A 19,215-nucleotide genomic window follows, 5' to 3' on the forward strand; every position below is an offset into this window, starting at 1 on the left:
AATAACTCACAAAAATAAAACCAATTGCACATTTTCTCTGAATATCGCTCACATCATACTAAAAGTGTATTTAAAGGTGAACAACCCCTTTAATGGACAATTCAGAGCTGTCTGTGCCTGGCATTGACATTTTACCCAGGATCCTCAACCGTTTAAATGTCATTGAACCTACCTTGTGCTCTACTGTGCCTTCCTGAAGCTTCTTCATTTTGGATCCGAGCCGTACAAAGTGATCCAGCACTTTGCCGATCTTGGCATGGAGCTCGAGATACTCTGTATAATCTGTGGTGAAGTCCTTCTCATACACTTGCTTCTGATCTGCACATGTAATTGGTCTGTACTTCCTAGCCAGGTACAAGAAACCCCCCGTCAGATTCCCACACAATTGCACCTATTCGCTAGACACATTTACTACAGGCGCAGGATAGAGGGAAGGATATGGCACAGTGTTATGGGAGACTGCTCCATGCTGGAAGATTTAAAAGGGTGGTTCACCTTTAGGTTAACTTTAAGGGGCAGATTTATCAAGGGTCGAAATTTGAATTTTCAAATTTTTTTTATGGCCAAAACTGTCAAATTAGACGAGGGAATTCAAATTCAAGTTATATTTAAAAAAAAATTTGATTTCCAAGATTTATCATACTCTGGCCCTTTAAGAACTCAAATTCGACTATTTGCCACCTAAAACCTGCTGAATTGCAAAGTCAATGGGAGACATCCTGGGATCAATTTGGAGTTGTTTGCAGCCTTCCTGACATTCAAGTTTTTTTCAGAGAAAAAACTTGAATCGGGTTTTTAAAATTTGAATTTGATTTGAGTTTTCAGGTCGATCCTATTTACCCGTGTTTAACTCATTTGATTTTTTAAATAAATCTCGATTGGTCGAATTACGAGTTCATGGGAGTTTATAAAAACTCGCATTAATTCGAAATTCGACCTTTGATACATCTGCCCCCTTTAAGTATGTTCTAGAATGTCCTTTTCCTAGCAACTTTGCAATTATTAACTAATTATTTGCCTTCCTTTTGTGCCTCTTCCCAGCTGTCAGATGGAGGCAACTGTTTTGTTGTTATTACTTTTGTATTACTTATCTTCCTATTCAGTGCTTTGCCTATTTATATTCCAGTCTTCCATTTGAATGGCTGCCATGTTGTTATGGTAAATAAGACCCTAGCAACCAGACAGCTGCTGAAATATCACGCTGGAGAGCTGCTGGACAAAAAGCTTAATGACTCAAAAACCACAAATAATAAAAAAAATGAAAACCAGTTGCAACTTGGCTCAAAATATCGATATCTACATCATACTGAAAGTTAATTCAAAGGTGAAGCACCTGTTTAACAAACTTTACCGACAGACTCATTTTCATAATGAAAAACAATCTCCACGTAGGAAAACAGAAATCATTCAAGTATAATTGCTGCTGGTTTCAAGCAAAAGGGACATTTTCATGCTGCAGATTGAGTATATTGAGTAACTGGCTTTTTCCACAGAACCACTGGAAGCGGCTACATGGGAATGAATGAAACTGTTTATTATAGGATTTATTATAACATTTTAGCCACAAAGACAGTAGGTGGCACTGATCCCCTGTAGCCCTATCATTCTCTCCTGTGACATACTGTATCACTGTATCAGCAACTGATTGGTTTATATGTGACATTATTATTATTGTTTTATAAATGCACACATCATCCATACAAATACAGGACTTAAGGGCCTTGCTCATTAGAGCTTACAATCCCTTTTCTGGTTTTGATTTGAGGCAGTTTTATGTCTATGTAAAAAGTATTTATATTCTGCAGCTGCCCATATTGATTTTTTTAAATTTAGACATTAATGGGGTTATGTAATATAAGACACCAAGTTTGCCCCGGAGCAGAAACCCATAGCAACCGATCAGCAGGTAGAATTTACTGGTCACCTGTTTTAAAGAAAATATCTTATTGGTTGCTATTGGTAACTGCTACTAGGCAAACTTAGTGTCTTGTATTACATATGGTTTTAGACTACTGTCTGGTTGTGAGATAACATTTTACAGCAGGGGTTTTCTCCCACTTGCAGATGCTCAGTTGTGACAATATTTGTTTTCTATTGGAGGGTATTGGGAGGGTGCCGACCCTCTACATTGAGCACCAGGCTAGTGGCAGAAAGAGTGAGGGAATACTGATGATTCTCTACTACAAGATTAACTGGCCATAACAACCAGACAAGTTAAGGCACACTGCAAAGAAGAAAAACTAAGGCAGAAGTGAAAATGATAATAGAAACCTAGCCTACTCACTTTCAGGTTACTGTGATCACTGCCTATTTTGCATTTCCAGTATGCCCACTCCCTGGGATGAATTGCACCTGGGCATCCTGAATATGAGGGTGAGTTCACTTTATAGCAGTGATCCCCAACCAGTAGCTCGTGAGCAACATGTTGTTCTCCAACCCCTTGGATGTTGCTCTCAGTGGCCTCAAAGCAGGAGCTTATTTTTGAATTCCAGGCTTAGAGGCAAGTTTTGGTTGTATAAAAACCAGGTGCACTGCCAAACAGAGTCTCCTGTAGGCTACCAGTCCACATAGGGGCTACCAAATGGCCAATCACAGCCCTTATTTTGCACCACCCAGGCACATTTTTCATGCCTGCATTAATCTCCAACTCTTTTTTTTACATCTGAAGGTTGCTCACAGGTAAAAAAAAAGGTTGGGGACCCCTGCTTTATAGCATCCTCATTTTGATTCCCCACTGTTAGATCACTGATCCTATCAACCAGACAGCATTTTACATTCCAGGTTTGATAAAAAGAGATAATATTTCTTATGTTGTTTGAAAACTAAATGGTACAAATGTGTTCTCCTCAGGCAAGTGAACTTTGCCTTTTAAGGAACAGTTCAGTGTAAATATAAAAACTGGGTAAATAGATAGGCTGTGCAAAATAAAACATGTTTCTAATAGAGTTAGTTAGGCACAAATGTAATGTTTAAAGGCTAGAGTGACTGGATGTCTAACATAATAGCCAGAACACACGTTTTTTTACCGATTGATTACCAGACAGTAACCAATCAGTGACTTGAGGGGGGGGGGGCATATGGATCATAACTGCTGCTTTTGAATCTGAGCTGAATGCTAAGGATCAATTGCAAACTCACTGAACAGTTATGTCCCATGCGGCCACCCTTAAAGAAGAATTCAACCCTTGGCTGCGGTGAGCTCAGATGCCTGAATCTGCACCGAGGGGTAAGTAAAAAGTTAGGGGCATTTCCCCGGGGCTGGGGGGGTCTATGTGGGGTGGAGGATACAGGTTTTTTTTGCTAAAGGGTTGAATTCTACTTTAAAGTCACTGACTAACTCAAGAGTTAGAAAGCTGAAAAGCAGGAAGTAGTGTTCTGTTCTATGTAACACATCCAGTCACTCCAGCCTTTATACATTACATTTTTAACTAACTTTCTATATTAGAAACATTTTTTATTTTGCACAGCCTATCTATTTACCCAGTTTTTATTTTTACACTGAACTGTTCCTTTAACGGATGAGTTTAGTTCCCAAGCAGCCCCATCAGCTGAATTCCCTTGGTGGATGACAAAGGGGCTTTGCAAAAGGGCTTTTCCGATTGTATCCCAAATGTTGGGAAGTTACATGTTTTTGCACATCGCTCATCTGTTATCAGAGACTTGGGATTTCAGCTTGAAAACTGTGAGGACTACATCATGTGTTAATGTGTTAATGTGGTCCTATCCCAAAGGGTCTCCTCATGCCCCCCATTCTGAGTCAATAGTTTGCACAGGGGCTGAATAAATAGATAATCCAGATCTGACTCACCGTGTTGGTGGTCAGATCAGGTAAAGATCCAGTCACTTGGTCAGTTTGCCAAACAAAAATATTAAATATTTAATAACCCCAATAGGCTGGTTTTGCTTCCAATAAGGATTAATTATATCTTAGTTGGGATCAAGTACAAGCTACTGTTTTATTATTACTGAGAAAAGGGAAATCATTTTTAAAAATTTGGCTTATTTGATTAAAATGGAGTCTATGGGAGACAGCCTTTGCCGTAATTTGGATCTTTCTGGATAATGGGTTTCCGGATCCCAGATCCCATACCATGTATGGCCAGATATAATAAGCACAGATATTCCTCCAATCCTGAACCCCAATAAGTTACTTATAACAACACAATATCAACAGTGGAGCTGACATGCACACAGTAAATTGTAGAAACAGTATTCAGCACGACTGCTACATGTGTCAGACCATCTTGGACCTCTGAAAAGCAGCCACCTGGACTGGCAAATGCCAGAGGGGCTGCTGTAAGATTCCATAGACAGTCACAATTTATTTGGCTTGTGGGGGCTGTTTGGGCCTCTGTGTACTTGAAATGCCAATGACTATTTTGATTCCCAGTTCAGACCAGATAGCCAAATGTATTCATTCTGTAACTGTAATTTCTGGAATTGACTGTATGCCTACAATTTATTGTATATACTGTATGTGACTGATGCATGAATGTTTATTTTCAGCTGCTTGTACTCACACATCAATGTGGGCTGTACACACCATTTCCTCTCTCACTTGCTAATACGTTGTGCAGCAGAGCCCTGGTACTGAGGGAGTTAAGCTGCTGGGAGGGTGGATGTGCCAAGAGACTTATCTCCACATATAGACTGTATTTAACCTTGCAAATGACTTCTTGTCACCTGCTAAGGGGGTCTCTTAGCTAGCTAGAGAACACAACCGACAAGGGACATGTAAGATGCTGTTTGGAGAGATGCCTGCATAATGGTGCCTTCCTATCAGCAAAATGGGAGAAGCAAAGTACACATCAGTGCAAGCAAACTACACTTCATTTACCCTGACCTCACATGTCGGAGATTTATTATTATTATCTGTTATTGATATAGCACCAACACATTTCTGCAGCGGCTTTATGGGGGAGGAATTGGAATACCTACAGGAAGCCCACACATGGGGAGGACATACAAACTCCTTGCAGACAGTGCCCAAGTTGCAATCAAACTCAGTTCCCCAGTGCTGCAAGGCATTAGTGCAGTGTCGGACTGGGACACCAGGGGCCCACCAAAAAACCTTAGACCAGGTGCCCACTCTCAGTACTATTATTTTTCCTCTCCTCACTCAACCTCTATTCTCCTAGTCTCTTTCTTTTTCATACTATTATCTATTATTCCATCTATTTAGTCTCTTTGTTCTCATAGAAATAGGGAATGGCCATGAAATAGGCCAAATGTTTAGCAGCATATGGGCCCACTGACACCTTGGCCCACCGGGACTTTTCCAGGTATCCGGGTGGGCCAGTCCAACACTGCATTAGTGCTACCTTAGCATAGATTATTGGCAACCAATAGTATTAATCGTATGCAAGTAAGCAAGGAAAGGAGTAGCAATTGAAACCAGAGCTGTCCTTGGGCCCCTGGTTCACAGGGCATTTAGTTTGCCGCTGCCCTTAGACAGACAACAGCAGTGAACCATAATGTACCCATATTGGAATGACTCTATTCATGGTGAATGTCCCCAATACAAATTATATATTCCCTCTTATAGATTCCTATATTTACTTTTTTAAGACCTAATCTGAATGCCAACTCAGAGCAATTCTGATACTTACTTGCAATAATCCGGAATCTCGTCAGAGGGAGAAGCAGGTTCTGCTAGCGGGGGCTTTTCTGGAACAGAAAAAAAAAATGATTAGTGAAATATCAAATTAGGTATATTACGCTACATAATCAATAACGCTCAAACCATTGTCACAATTAAGATCAGAAGAGGCTTCCCATAAAAATATATAGGCACCAGGCCACAGGTCAAACAGCGACAAGTGGCATTAGTGGGCACATCATGCAAATCAGTTATTGGCTGACTTGCAGAAGGTGGAAGACTTCAAGCACAGGAGAGAGGCCACACCGACAGTGAATTCATGTCCTAACAAATCAGTGGTTCATGTGTGTATCTCTGGAACTTACGGCTAAGTATGCAGAGTATATAATTCGTCAGCTGTTCTTTTGCATGTGACTCAATAAAGTTTCTTCAACTTTGATCTGGCCTTCTGCTTTTTTGTGCTTCTGGAGTTAGCACAAGCTTTGGCTTCAGAACGGTTGCATTCGGACCATCTAGGAAGTCGCAGTTACTCATTTTCGAAGAACTGTGAAATTTTGGAAGAACTTGACCCCAAATCGCATGTGTGCCTCATAATTGCAAAGGAAACATTGGCCATAGAATTAACTGGGTGAACATGGGGTTTTATGACCATTTTTTTTAAAATGCAGTTGGTTGAATGAAATCTGGTGATACCTACTGAGCTGCAAAATGTGGTTGTTTCAAGTGGATTATTGCAATAGGCCATGTGCCAACTAGGGTGTGGTGCAGCCACGGACACCTTCCTGATATAGAAGGAAAGGAACCGACTGCACCAGGAACGCAGGCAAAAGGATTATATTTCAGAATTATACCCTGCTACTGGGAAACATGAGAGGCTGGGAAAGAAATGCATTCATTTGAAAACATATATTTTAGAAACAACATATTAAAAATAAAAAGCGATATAAACAAGTCATTATTTGGGGTGTAAAGGGGAACTGCCCTTTACACATATTAACTGAGACAGTATTGTAACATAACATAATATATGACTGTGTTATACTGAGTCATTTTCTGCATACTTCTGTATGTGTTGTGGAGTCACCCTACCATAATGTTTCGGGCAGTCTCTTGGACTTCCCATTGGTCAGTAGGTGCCACACTCTTGTTGGCCATCTTGCTTACCTAATAATTAGCTAGGGACCAATAAACTAAAGGTTGGAAGTCCCACGGAAGGCTGTGAAACTCCAAAAGTTTGAGGCAAGCAGCCAATGAAAGTGTTACAAGCACTGCAATATTTCTGTTTCTGCAATTAATGTGTTATACAAAACGCTGCTTAGAATGAAATCTTCATTATGAAATATTTTATATTTGGGTTTATTCCATATTAGGTACTCTAAGAAACATGGGCAGAGGTAGAAATACATATGAAGTGAACCAACACTTAGGGGGATATGATAACTATGTATAAATACGTATATAAGGGATCATATAATAATCTCTCTAATGCTTTATTTATCAGTATGTCCTTCCAGCTGACACAAGACCACCCATTCCGATTAGAATAAAAGAGGTTCTGCCTAAATATTCGGGATAAGGGTTTTTTTTTACAGTGAGAGCTGTAAAGATATGGAATTCTCTCCCTGAATCAGTTGTATAGGCTGATACATTAGATAGCTTTAAAAAGGGTTTGGATGGCTTTTTAGCAAGTGAGGGAATACAGGGTTATGGGAAATAGCTCATAGTACAAGTTGATCCAGGGACTGATACGATTAATATTTTTCCCCCCTCTGAGGCAAATTGGAAAGGCTTTAAATGGGGGGGGGGGGGTTTGCCTTCCTCTGGATCAGCTAGCAGTTAGGCAGGGTATATATACGCTAAAAATGTTGAACTTGATGGGTGTGTCTTTTTTCAACCTAACTTACTTTGTTGCTATGTAACACTTGGTACCCTGCAAAGGCCTGATGATCTGTTGGAACATGCTGAGGAGGAGATACCACTCCACCAGTGGCTGCATAATTGTCCTTTACCCAGGTAATAATGTGTTGTTGGACTGGACCAGGACTGTAGATCCAAAAAGTAATAATATCCATAGCCAACCAAACTCCTCAGTAGCTTGGTATCTTGCTATCCCAAGTACAATACTGTACTAGAAAAGATAAAGCTATACAGCTGAATATACAATATCATCGAAACTGGCACTTTGTCATACGATGATGACCCTATTGGAGAATGGGTGGGAACATTGTCCAGGGTGATACCACAACATATCCACTTGTTAATATGAGATGTGAGGATTGCAATGCATGTATTGAGTGGGGTGTTATTTTCTCTTTCTGCTCCCCACAATTAAATAAAACACTGCAGGTGGGGCTTGTGCAGAACAATTCAGCAATCTCCCCCCTTACAGTGGGGTTTGAAGGTACAGAGCTCAGTCCAGTGACACCGGTACAAGGGCTCCAAATATGGGCTCTAAAGGGTGCAATTTTACACACTTTATTACTTGGACCGGTAGCAGTGGGAAATCAGCCCTAAAGACCAGTTGCTTTAGAATTCCATGGTCAACATCATAATAGTTTTTTTACAGAATACACAGATATATTCAGACATTAAGCTCACTGCAAAACAAATTGTTTTACCAAAATAACATATAATATATATATATATATATATATATATATATATATACACACAAAAATTAGATGAGCCTTTAAATAATCAAAAGAGAATGTAAATGATGTCACAGACAGTACAAAACTCCAATAGGTGATGTCTGTACCTTCTGGAGAGCATAGGCATCGTTCCAGTTGAAGAGCTCCTTCTTCCCAGTCGTCGTCCTCCTCTTCTCCCTCACTGGAGTCCTGCTGCTTCTTTTCTTCTTTTTTCCACTCAGTTTGTTTGTGCCCTTGAGAACACTGGGATGTGCCCCCCCGAGGCTTGGCTTTTCCAGAGTTCTGGGCTTCACATGGAATTTTCTCCTTGTGATGTTCCCTGTGTTGACTCTTTGGCACTGATTGATGGTTACTCTGATTTTTGTGAGTGTGTAGAGAGTAAACACTATGATTTTCAGGCACTGGGCTAGTCTTATGTCTAGAGTTTGAGTTCAGAGCTGGGGGGGAATTTGAATCTCGTTGACGACTGTCAAAATGTGATGTCTTCATTTTTTTACAACTGCCATTATCTGTGCTTTCTGCAGCAGGTGGACGTTTCTAGAAGCACAGGCAAAATGCAGTGTTAAAATAATGGTATTCACTAGTATGAAGCCTACAAAATCATGTGTAACATTATAATAGAAAAGACGAATCAACTTCGCTCCACGATGAGCATGCAACATGGATCACCACCCATGTGTGTGTGTGTGTATAGACAATGATCAGCAGTTATAGCACAAAGACGCAAACATAACACAGAGCATATATATATAGTGAATAAAGTAGCCCCTTTTGTAAATTATAAGGATATTATAAGTAACCGAGGAGTTTCATGACTATGCAGGTCATGGAACTCCGAGGTCACTTCTAATATCCTCATATTTTGCAACAGGGGGTACTTTATTATAATACAAAAGTTTTAGTGAGTCATGTAAAAACATGTCACAGAAATGACATCGGAACTCACCGTTTATAACTGATGACATCAGAACTCACCGATTATAAGGATATAATTTACAAGATATTCATATATATATTCTTGCTTGGTAAAAAACCTTTTTTGTTACATTAAGCAAGTTGTCTGGACTTTTTTGTTCGATATATATATATATATATATATATATATATATATATATATATATATATATATATATATATATATATATATATATATATATACATATATATACGATTTAGTGATTCAGAGCAGTTGACACCCAAGCAATTTCCACCTCATACTAATGTGATTCAGGCCATTGGGTCACCAGTTGCACATTATAATTCTATCTGATAACATCAGCTTTTGATAGAAGCTTGCTAACTCAGTGCTGGATGCTTGCACTTGGGTGGAAAGGTGAGTCCCTGTGATACCATTACTGAGGTCACAAAAAGGCTGACAATGATTTCACCAAATTTCCCTGGTGAAACGTGACCATTTGGCTGCACTACTGGGAAGCACTGTAAGGTAAGAAGATATTTCCACAAGGGATTGAAGGAAAGTCTCTTGTCTTGGCCCAACCTCAATGGACAACCTAGATGGCTTTCTGGCAAAAACAAACTCTTCATGCTGATGACTGTATCCTTTCAGACACTGGCATTCTCCAAATTATGAGTTAGATGGATATTCTGAGATAATCTGCACTTGGTTATTATTTATATATAGCTTTTTAATTATTTGCCTTTGTTTCTGCTTTTCCCCAGGTGGAAATGTATGTTACCTGTTTTTTGGGGTCACTGACCCCTTCAACCGGAAGACTGGCCTTCAAACTCTCTCATGGTTTCTAGGGTAAGCCAAACCCTAACAAACAAGTAGCTACTAAAATGCTGAACACCAAACCTAACCATTTTTTTTCGGTGCTGCAACAAAAATAGTTGTCTGGATCCTGCATGAAAGGAACAGGGATTCAAGTTGGTGATGCTTCTTAGCATTGACTGCTGATAGCAGTAGAACACATTGTAATGAAATGACAGTGGTTTAGTGGGTAGCATTTCTGCCTTGCAGCGCTAGGGGCCTGAGTTCAATTCCTGCCAGGGCACTATCAAGAGGTTTGTATGTTCTGCATGAGGTTTATCTTGGTGCTCTGGTTTCCGTCCACACTCCAAAAACATAAAGGCAGGTCATTTAACCATAGTGTGTGAATGTGATAGAAATCATAGATCGTAAGCTCCACTAGGGCAGGAACTGATGTGAAATCTCTTCCCTGCAAAAATGTCTCAGCCCTATATAAATTTTAGGAATCAACGCAATAGATCAAACTGTTGGGGAAACCTGATTATCTAGAATAAATGTACTGCCTAACGGCAAATTGTCTGAGAATACCATTCTTTGTATCATACGTTAATTTCAAGGTTCCCAATCAAGGTTCAAGGTTAAACAATCACTAATATTACTACCCAATAATCTGACACTCATGTTGCAACGTCATATTGACCCAAATGTTACGCTACAGCAGAGTGGTCCCCTATCCTCCAGCGGAACCTCAAATAAACTGACTGCATAGTTGACTTTGCACAGTTTAATCTGGTGATTAGTGAGAACAAACAGGATGGCTTAAGGGTTGCTAAGCACCAGCAAAGTATCTCTAAGTAGGAGGGGAACCTGCACAAGGAATATGGAAACTTTACATACCAGTCAGTCAATGGGCTATTATTTGTGATCGGCATATGAGAATATGGGATAGTTTAACCTTTATTAGCACTTTAATGAAGATCAGTTACTGTATATGATTACTAACCTACATCACGGCTTATGTAATGACAGAATTTGCCTAGGATAGGGTGACCCATTAGTTATTGCTCAACAGCATTCATCAATTGCATACAAAGGGCTGACTGCTTTATGACCTACTTGTAGCTTGGTATGTCCTTTGCATAATGTTACTTACAGATTCAGAATGTTGGCCTCTGGCACTGGAATAAGAAGAAGGGGGGCCTTGCTGTGTTCTCTGAGGAGGAGCTGGCATTGCTGTTGGAATATTTCGTGATGCGGAAATGTTCAGATGCTTCCTGCAGCAGTGTGTAATTGCAAAAAGATTTTAATTCCTCGTATTAGCCATCATGTCTTGGCTGGCTTACTTTTATTCAACTAGAAAAGTACCTCAACACTGGACTATTATGGATTTATAGAACCGTTCCCTTACCTGGGCCTGATACATTGCATAGGACATTTATTACCCTTCAGCATCCTAAGCTAACATAATAGTCATCATATACATACATTATCCACCAATCAGATTGGCATTACCATTTGATCAAATGTTTCTTAAAAGCTGTAAGTTGGGTATTGTGGAGCCAGAGAGTGGAGGATACAAGGAGGAACATGGTTTGCATAGTGTGTGGCAAAAGCATGAAGAAAGTAGGTCTCCAGCAGTAGAATGTAGAAAGAGAATGGAGGGAGGAGGCCTGGAACAGCAGAGTGTAGTCATGGAATGGGAAAATGAGGCCTAGAACAGCTTAGGATGCAAGAAATAAAGATAAAAAAAGACTAAAGAAGCAAAGCAGTGAAGTTTTATTGAGAAAGGTCTGGAGCTAAAGGGTGTGGAATGAGCACTGAGGAACAAGTTCTGTAGTAGCAAAGGTAGAAGGAGAATAAAAGGTTATGTAGGAAGAATAGAGAAGGTCTAAAACAGCAAACCTGTAGTAAGTCACGGAGGAAAGAGCATTAAGAAAAAAGCAGCCATGTGTGGAAGGAGCATGGTCTGTTGACTGTGAAGATAGTAAGGAACTCTGGAAAAAGTAAAGGTACTTAAGGAAGTTAAACATGAAATTGGAGGAATGAACAAAGAGATGCAATGGAAAAGCACAAAGGAAAATATACTTGGGGGTACAGGGAAAAGTAAATTGTGCAGGAACAGCCCTCACTGACATTGGTCAGCATCCACTGTACCAGCGAGCAACTGCAATAAATTTCCTTTATAAGGCCTTTATTTAGGGTTTATGGGCATAAGAAAATGCTGTCCCCGTTATTGCAATTGCTGAGGGAACAAAAAGTCAGGAGAGCAAACATCAGCCATAGGCAGTGGATTGGGTGTTTGTAGATGTACCCTTGACCCATATGGGGAACATACCAAAACAAATACTGATTTCCAAACTTTATAAAGCACTGGGTCATACAACTTTGCATACAACTCTTACGGCTGAAGATGTTTAAAGTAAAATATGCAAATATGTTCCATTTCTAAAAAACATTCTTAAGACAACAAAGTCTTAGCACAATTTCTTTATCTCCCAAGTAACATTAGCAGTAAGAGCTCTAAGGGCTCTTACTGAATAGCGGTTGTAGCTGCGCTCCCCTGCGTTGCGTTCAGCTGCAGGAATAGACGCATTAAGTTTTTTCCAATGGGGCTGTACTCACAGAGGCGCGTGTAGGCACTGAACGCAGGAAAAATGCAGCACGCGCCTGTGTGAGTACAGCCCCATTGGAAAAAATGTAATGCGTCTATTCCTGCGCTCCCCTGCGGCTGAAAGCAGAAAAATGGAACGCAGCTAATACCGCTCGTCAGTAAGAGCCCTTACACAAGTGTTTTAATATGCCTTCATGAGCAGTGGCTTTTTTTTATGTGTTCCATAGTGTGTTATCAGAGCTCGTTATTTACTGTTTAGCTTGTAATCAGGTGAGACGCAACATGAATGGTTCTACCTGCATTCTGTCGTGCAGCCCTGTCAATACTACATAGAAAATAGCGTCAGTTAATACAATATAAAATAAGCCATCAGCTTATCCCAGAACACTGCCAAATGCAGTTCATACACTCTCTGTGTTTGAATTTACTTGTACAATGTGAAATTCTGCTTTTAATTAATATGAGATCAGTTACGTAGCAGCCACCTGCCCAGGGTTTCTATTAACATGTGTGTTTTACAGGGCATCACAAATATTTGGCCAGTTTGTCACATTCCATTATATAAAGAAGCCCTTAGTCAGGGCTGCAAGCTGTTTCCCCAGTCACTGTGTTCTATTAGTGAAATTCCTTCCGTTCTATAATGAGGAAACAGCTGTATAAATGAGATTAAACCACATTCTGAGTTGCTTCAATCCCATCAGTATTCAGTGAGACACAGGCTGGGGTTCATATATCTGTACAATCATAGCTAGCCAATAACATGCAATTCGTGCAGAACTGCAACACTCAGCATTTGTGATGAGGTATGCTGTGTTTCCCTTTACTGACACTGACCATTTTAAATATGCCCTGGCAAACAAGCTTCTACATATACCAAAATTGATCTTTTTATGAAAATAAATGATCTCATGAAATGTGTGCACCAGTTCTAGTATCCAATCAACAGATAGCATGAACTAGTCACCCTGTTTCAAAGCTATGGGTTGCTAAAGTGAACTTCACTAGTTGTATTACCTTCTCCTGTTATTTCCATGAAGGTACAAGTCACAGGCTTGGTTTATTCAGAATAACACTAGGTTTACAGTCCAATTCCTTGTTATACAACAGCTATTCAGACCACTTACTCACAGTTTTTTTTAAAGTCAATTAAATGTTACCTGAGGTCTTTACATTGCATAGGTCAATCCTGTGAAAGGTGCTACAGGACAGCCTGAAGGACAGCCTGAAGGTAATAAATAAAGGCCTGTGTTTCATGTCATAAACTGCCCATAAGGAATGAACTGCAATGACCACATTGAAGTGCATCTTACCTGGACAGAGTACTTTCTATGTGCTGCCTCTCCTCCGAGCTATATCCCACCCAGTCAGTCTTCACTTGGGTGTAGAACTCTTCTTTCAAGCTGTAGCTGCCATCTTTAGGATTTACCTTCCCCACCTAAAGTATGTACAAATACAAGCGTTACAGCAGATGCCTGAGATCTAATGGAAGTCAAAGCCACATCCTAGACTATTTGCAGTAGCAACCAACTAGTCACTCTCTATTGAGCCGGCTGTGAAAACTTGGTAAATCTAAAAGTGGTGAATGACAACCTGTTGTCCATCCATTGCTCAAGCTGATCCTAGGCCATTGCAATTTCACCGATGTAGGATCAGTAAGGGGAGGAGGCCCAGCCTGAGCCAGTTAAGAAATAGTTGGTTTAAAGGCTTATCTGCTTTTCTAGGCATTCCTGGATACCCCATCTGAAAGCCATTTACGGCAAGATTTGGAAGACTTCTTTATCATCCTAGGTAATTCTAGAATATGTTTTCATATATCTAAAACTCTGCTTTTAGTTGAATTGCAAATATAACCCTACTATATAACATGAGCTCATTTGTGTAATATAACACATAAACACTAGCTGAACTGCCAGAAATAAACATTTATATATGTTATTTTTACACAGACATATCTGATTCCACAGAATTAAAGGAAACCATGATACTCTGATGAACCATTTCCCAGCAACCCTTAGGCTCACAGTGTAATACAGCCCTCCCTCAGCTTGTTCTATTGTGAAATGATGGATTCTAGGACTTGAAGCCCTTCTACTTACTTTTTGTAAGTTTAGATAGTGTTTATGCACCTTTTTTACACAAGGCCAACCAAATGAACTCATGTTGGACAAGGGGCTATATTTTCTATTTAAGGGGAATTCTGACAATATGTTGCGACAAACTCAAAAAAGTCTCAACCTTAGAAGGATTACACTTAGCCATATGTATAAGGCTGTAGGGGTCATTTACAAACACAAGTGCATAGTTCAAAGTGCAAATTATGATGCAATTCACCATACTTTTTGACCGAGTGAGGTGTTTTTTCCAACAATTTCAGCGTAGTTTCAGTTACCAAGAGGAGTTGTGCCTGAAATAACTGTCTACGGCTAAAGCATCAAAAAGCAAAAACAGTTGCGTGTGAGCAGTTTGACAATAGACTCTATTCTGCATTATTTTTTAAGCACAAGTCTACTGCACCTATTGAGGCCTGGAATTTCCACCAGTTACCACTGTAGCAAACAATTTGGAACAAAAAGCAGGACAGACCCACTGGCACTGAGCACAAATATGATTATAACTGAGTTTGTAGTTATAAACCCTCGTTTAAGGGTATGGTACTGGTCTAACATAAATGGCCTACAGTGGGTGAGAAGCATGCGAAAGGCAAACTGTTGAACCCACTAGACAGAACTGACCCAGTCCTAGGACTAGCTATGCATCATGTAGGATTGGTTAGGTGCAATATCTGTAGGTGAGCCTTTAGGCTGAATTCTGTTAGCACTGTATTTATTATTTTGGGGAATAGTTGAAGTCCTGGCTCCCTCTTGTTTTCCATTTCCTGTAATTACAGGCAAGCAGCTGGTCACAGCACCAAGATGAGTCATGCAAATAAAATTAAATTAAAAAAAACTATGCAATATAAAGCACCAGCATTATGCCCTTCATCTGCTTCCTCCTCAAGGTAAAATTATGGTAAATAAACATTATAATCATTGAATACAGGAAGAGACTGAACTTCTATTGAATCTGGGATTTACAGACTGGCACATTCTCTAAAGCTTTTGGCTTCTTCATGTCTGTATTTGATGAATGTTTATTCTATTATGAATAACGCCTACCCGGTATCTATACAGTTTGCTCTCAAAGGAAGAGGCCAGTATCCTTACAAAAGCTATGTGTGGTAGATAATAAGATTTGCCTTTCACAGACACAATATAAAAGTTTTCTAAGGTCTTAAGTGGATCTATGGTGGGGAAGTTAGTGGGATTTTGATGGCACCAGGGGTATAACAATAGCCACAGCAATCCTAGCGCTCAGGAGAAATCTACCTTCCCCATGAGGCGCAGGACGGCCTAAAAAAGTGTTGTTGTGGGGCCCAGAACTTCAGGTTACTCACATTTAGGGGCAATTACTCATTTGATGTTTTGTCCCTTAAGCTTAGGGTGTTAATTACCAAACCTCAATTTTTTCTGGTCAAGTTTTTTGGGGCAAAAACTAAATTTTTTCAAGATTGATTATACCTGATTCTGCAAAAAGCCTGAATACAAATACCTGGCATCTCAAACCTGCCGAGGTAATGTCAATGGAAGATGTCCCTATCGCAATTTGAAGATATTGTGGTCTGCACTGGGTTTAGTCCGATAATGCAAAAAATTTGGGGATTTCGGGAGATAACCCAAAAAGATAACGTGATTCAGTATTAAAGTCTAAAAAATTTGTATACCGTACTTCGAGTTTTTTCTTGATTTTATCAGTTTTTTCCAAGCCTGACTTTTTAGATTTATTTTTTGGTCTGGGAGCTTCGGCTTTGTTTATTAAAAAAAATTTGATAAATTCGGACTTTAGTAAATAACCCCCCAATCTCCTCTGGCATGGGCAACATGTTTGAAATGCTGGAAAATATCATGTGAGGATGGCCACGTTAACTCTGGTTAAAGAGTGCCAGAGGTGCCCACATCTAGTCTCAAGTCCAGTCAATCTTCTCTGGCTATAAATAAAGCCACACATAGCAGCTGTCTTGCCTTGCAGCACTTGTGTAGAATTCAGTTTTTATAAACTGTGCAACATAAAACACTCAAAGTCCTTTTTGTCAGAACAATGTGCTATGGGTGTGCCTGGACTTTGGGATTTACACACTGGCACACTGGCAATACTTCTCAGCTCTCTACCTGGGAATTTTTTCCTTACAGTCGTTTGCACTTCTACTGTTTTTGTTCTATTGTTATTTTTATATTATAATGGTGTTCAAGTCCAATTTTCCGATGTGTTTCTGAGAGGCATGTGAGCATTGTGTTAACCTTTAAATAGCCTATTATCAGTGGCATTATTTGGGGGCTGCTAGATACACATACACACCAGATCCAGGGTAGCCAGAAGATCCTTTTGCTCCCTAAGGTTTTCACCCGCTTTTTCTAGCCTTGATATGATCTTCTGTTTCTTGTAAGGCTTCAGGGCTAGGAGATGAACGATCCATTCCTGAAGGGGCCTGTTCTCCACACTAACACGGTTACATTTCTTTGCTGCTGGCGTTAAAAAAACAGGTGGTCGCTGACTGCACTGTGATTCCTCCTTACTGGCTTCCATGTTGTTCTTAGTCGGGATCTTCACATATTTATCTAAAAAACAGCATACATGTTGCTGATTACATGTGACCACATATCCCCACTCCTCTGCTAACAAAAATACAGTATATGTAAAATAAAATAAAATACAAAAACCTGTATAAGCTTAATTTATATAAAAAATATTATTTTGTAAATATATATCCTACTTATAAAAACCTGAATTTTAACAAACTTAGTTGTGTAAGAAAACACGTTTAAACGCAATATATGTGTTTTTCCGTGCTTAGCATGCATTTAAAAAACACCGAAAAATGTAATTATTCTACAAACACATGCTGAGCTCAAAAAATGTATATTGTGTTTATATGCTTTTTTAAACACAACACATTGCATTTTTGTGAGTTCCATGCACAACTTTTATTCCATAGTCTTTTGAATGCGCATCAAGCTCTAAAAAAATGCATCAAGATGCATCAAAAATTGTGATCAAACTTGAATGCAATGAAACATAACTTTGGACACTCAGGAGTACAACCAGGATGAATATAATGGAATCAATTAGCTGACACATTTGGCTGCACTCAAACCTGTGTCTTAAATGCGTGTGTGTAAGAGCCCTAAACATAGAGTAATATGAGTACAGGGAATGGACAAAAACAGCTAAAGGGAAACAAGAAGAAGGATAACAATAGGTGTGAAGAATGTGGGAATAAAAGGAAAAAGGAGGATAGAGAAACCAAAAGCAGAACTAAGGTGGGAGCAAAAGGGAAACCGGCAAAGGAAAATAACAAAAACATAAAAGGAAAATGTTATTAAAATACTTTATTTATGTTTTTACTTTATCACTCCTGTCACTTCCAGATCTAATACTAATGTCTTTTCCCCTCTGTAAATAAAGATTATTAATAATAATGGTTTAATAAAGCCACCCACCGAGATGATATATCTGTAGGCGAGATTTTTCTGACGCTGATGAAAGTCTGTTGATTCTGTTCCCTGTCAGACTCTAAGGCAGTATATGGCAAATATTTAATATGTGCCCAGATTTGATCGGGCAGTTTAGCCAATTATGTCCACAATGCCTGGGCATGTATTTCAAGTCAAGGGACATGTTCCATAGACTATCCTGCAGTCCTTTCTGATCAGAGATGGTCTGTTAAAAGCTCAAAATGTTATTTGCTGATGCGCCGTTCCAGAAAGTTCATCACTGGTAGATGGGAAAGTGCTGAGGCTTCTCTATACATCCTGCAGTTTTGATTATTTGGAATGTAGGCCTGAACAACAGCAACTATAGAATGCAGCCAACGATGTGTGTGGCACATCATTCAGTATCTGTCCATTTGGCCAGAGGGTCGGTGGGTTGCATACTGTGGAGGATCAGCCAGAGCACAGCCAAATTTAGGATTCAGCTCCAGATCTTTCCACTGAGATCTAATAGAAATTGTGGAGCTGAATCCTAAAGGTGTCATGCACTGGCTGACCCACAACAGCTACTGGCTAACTGGACAGATTCTGTACAACTGTCTGCACACATGAATCTGAAGGAACTGCATCTGGGCTGTTGTTGCAAATACGCTTGTTGGACTCTGGAGACTACACAGGCATTGGCCTTGCTACAAATTTCTTGGCCCGAGGCAAAATCTTTTCAGGGCCTCCGAACTTTATACCTTGGAAAAGATGATCAGTTTGCAGAGTATGTGCAGATCAGCCAGTGCATGTCACAGCCCAACCCAGAGCCAATCTCTCTGTTATCCAACACTCACTTTTTTCTCTGCTTTCTTTACGGGAACTGCGCAGACTAGCTAAACCCGTTCTGGTTCCCTCCCCCAACTGATACACAACAGGCAGGTTAATAATACTTATACTCTGCTTCAAAGTTCCAATTCAATGGAAGCCTGGTTTATTTATTAATATTAGCTCGATGAATGTCAAAAAAAAAGCTCTAATATTACTTTCTCCCCCTTTTTAAAAAAGGTTTTAGGAAGGGCATACCACCAATCTCACCCACAATTATTTTAGGCTAAAAATAAAGTTTAATGGGG

The 19,215-nt window shown here is 39.7% G+C and overlaps 1 protein-coding gene across 1 annotated transcript in view; it reads right to left on the reverse strand.

The window, feature by feature from the left end:
- ell3.L (elongation factor RNA polymerase II-like 3 L homeolog) overlaps positions 1-19,215 on the reverse strand; it is a 52,554-nt gene that overhangs the window by 4,816 nt on the left and 28,523 nt on the right. The window contains exons 5-10 of the mRNA XM_018253162.2: positions 16,965-17,224; positions 13,883-14,007; positions 11,115-11,235; positions 8,358-8,787; positions 5,610-5,667; positions 173-344 (exon numbers count right to left, since the gene is read on the reverse strand). Of these exons, the coding sequence (XP_018108651.1) occupies positions 173-344; positions 5,610-5,667; positions 8,358-8,787; positions 11,115-11,235; positions 13,883-14,007; positions 16,965-17,224 (1,166 nt within the window). The remainder of the gene's footprint in view (positions 1-172; positions 345-5,609; positions 5,668-8,357; positions 8,788-11,114; positions 11,236-13,882; positions 14,008-16,964; positions 17,225-19,215) is intronic.

Source organism: Xenopus laevis, chromosome 3L, assembly GCF_017654675.1.
Source record: "Xenopus laevis strain J_2021 chromosome 3L, Xenopus_laevis_v10.1, whole genome shotgun sequence".
Classification (NCBI taxonomy): domain Eukaryota; kingdom Metazoa; phylum Chordata; class Amphibia; order Anura; family Pipidae; genus Xenopus; species Xenopus laevis.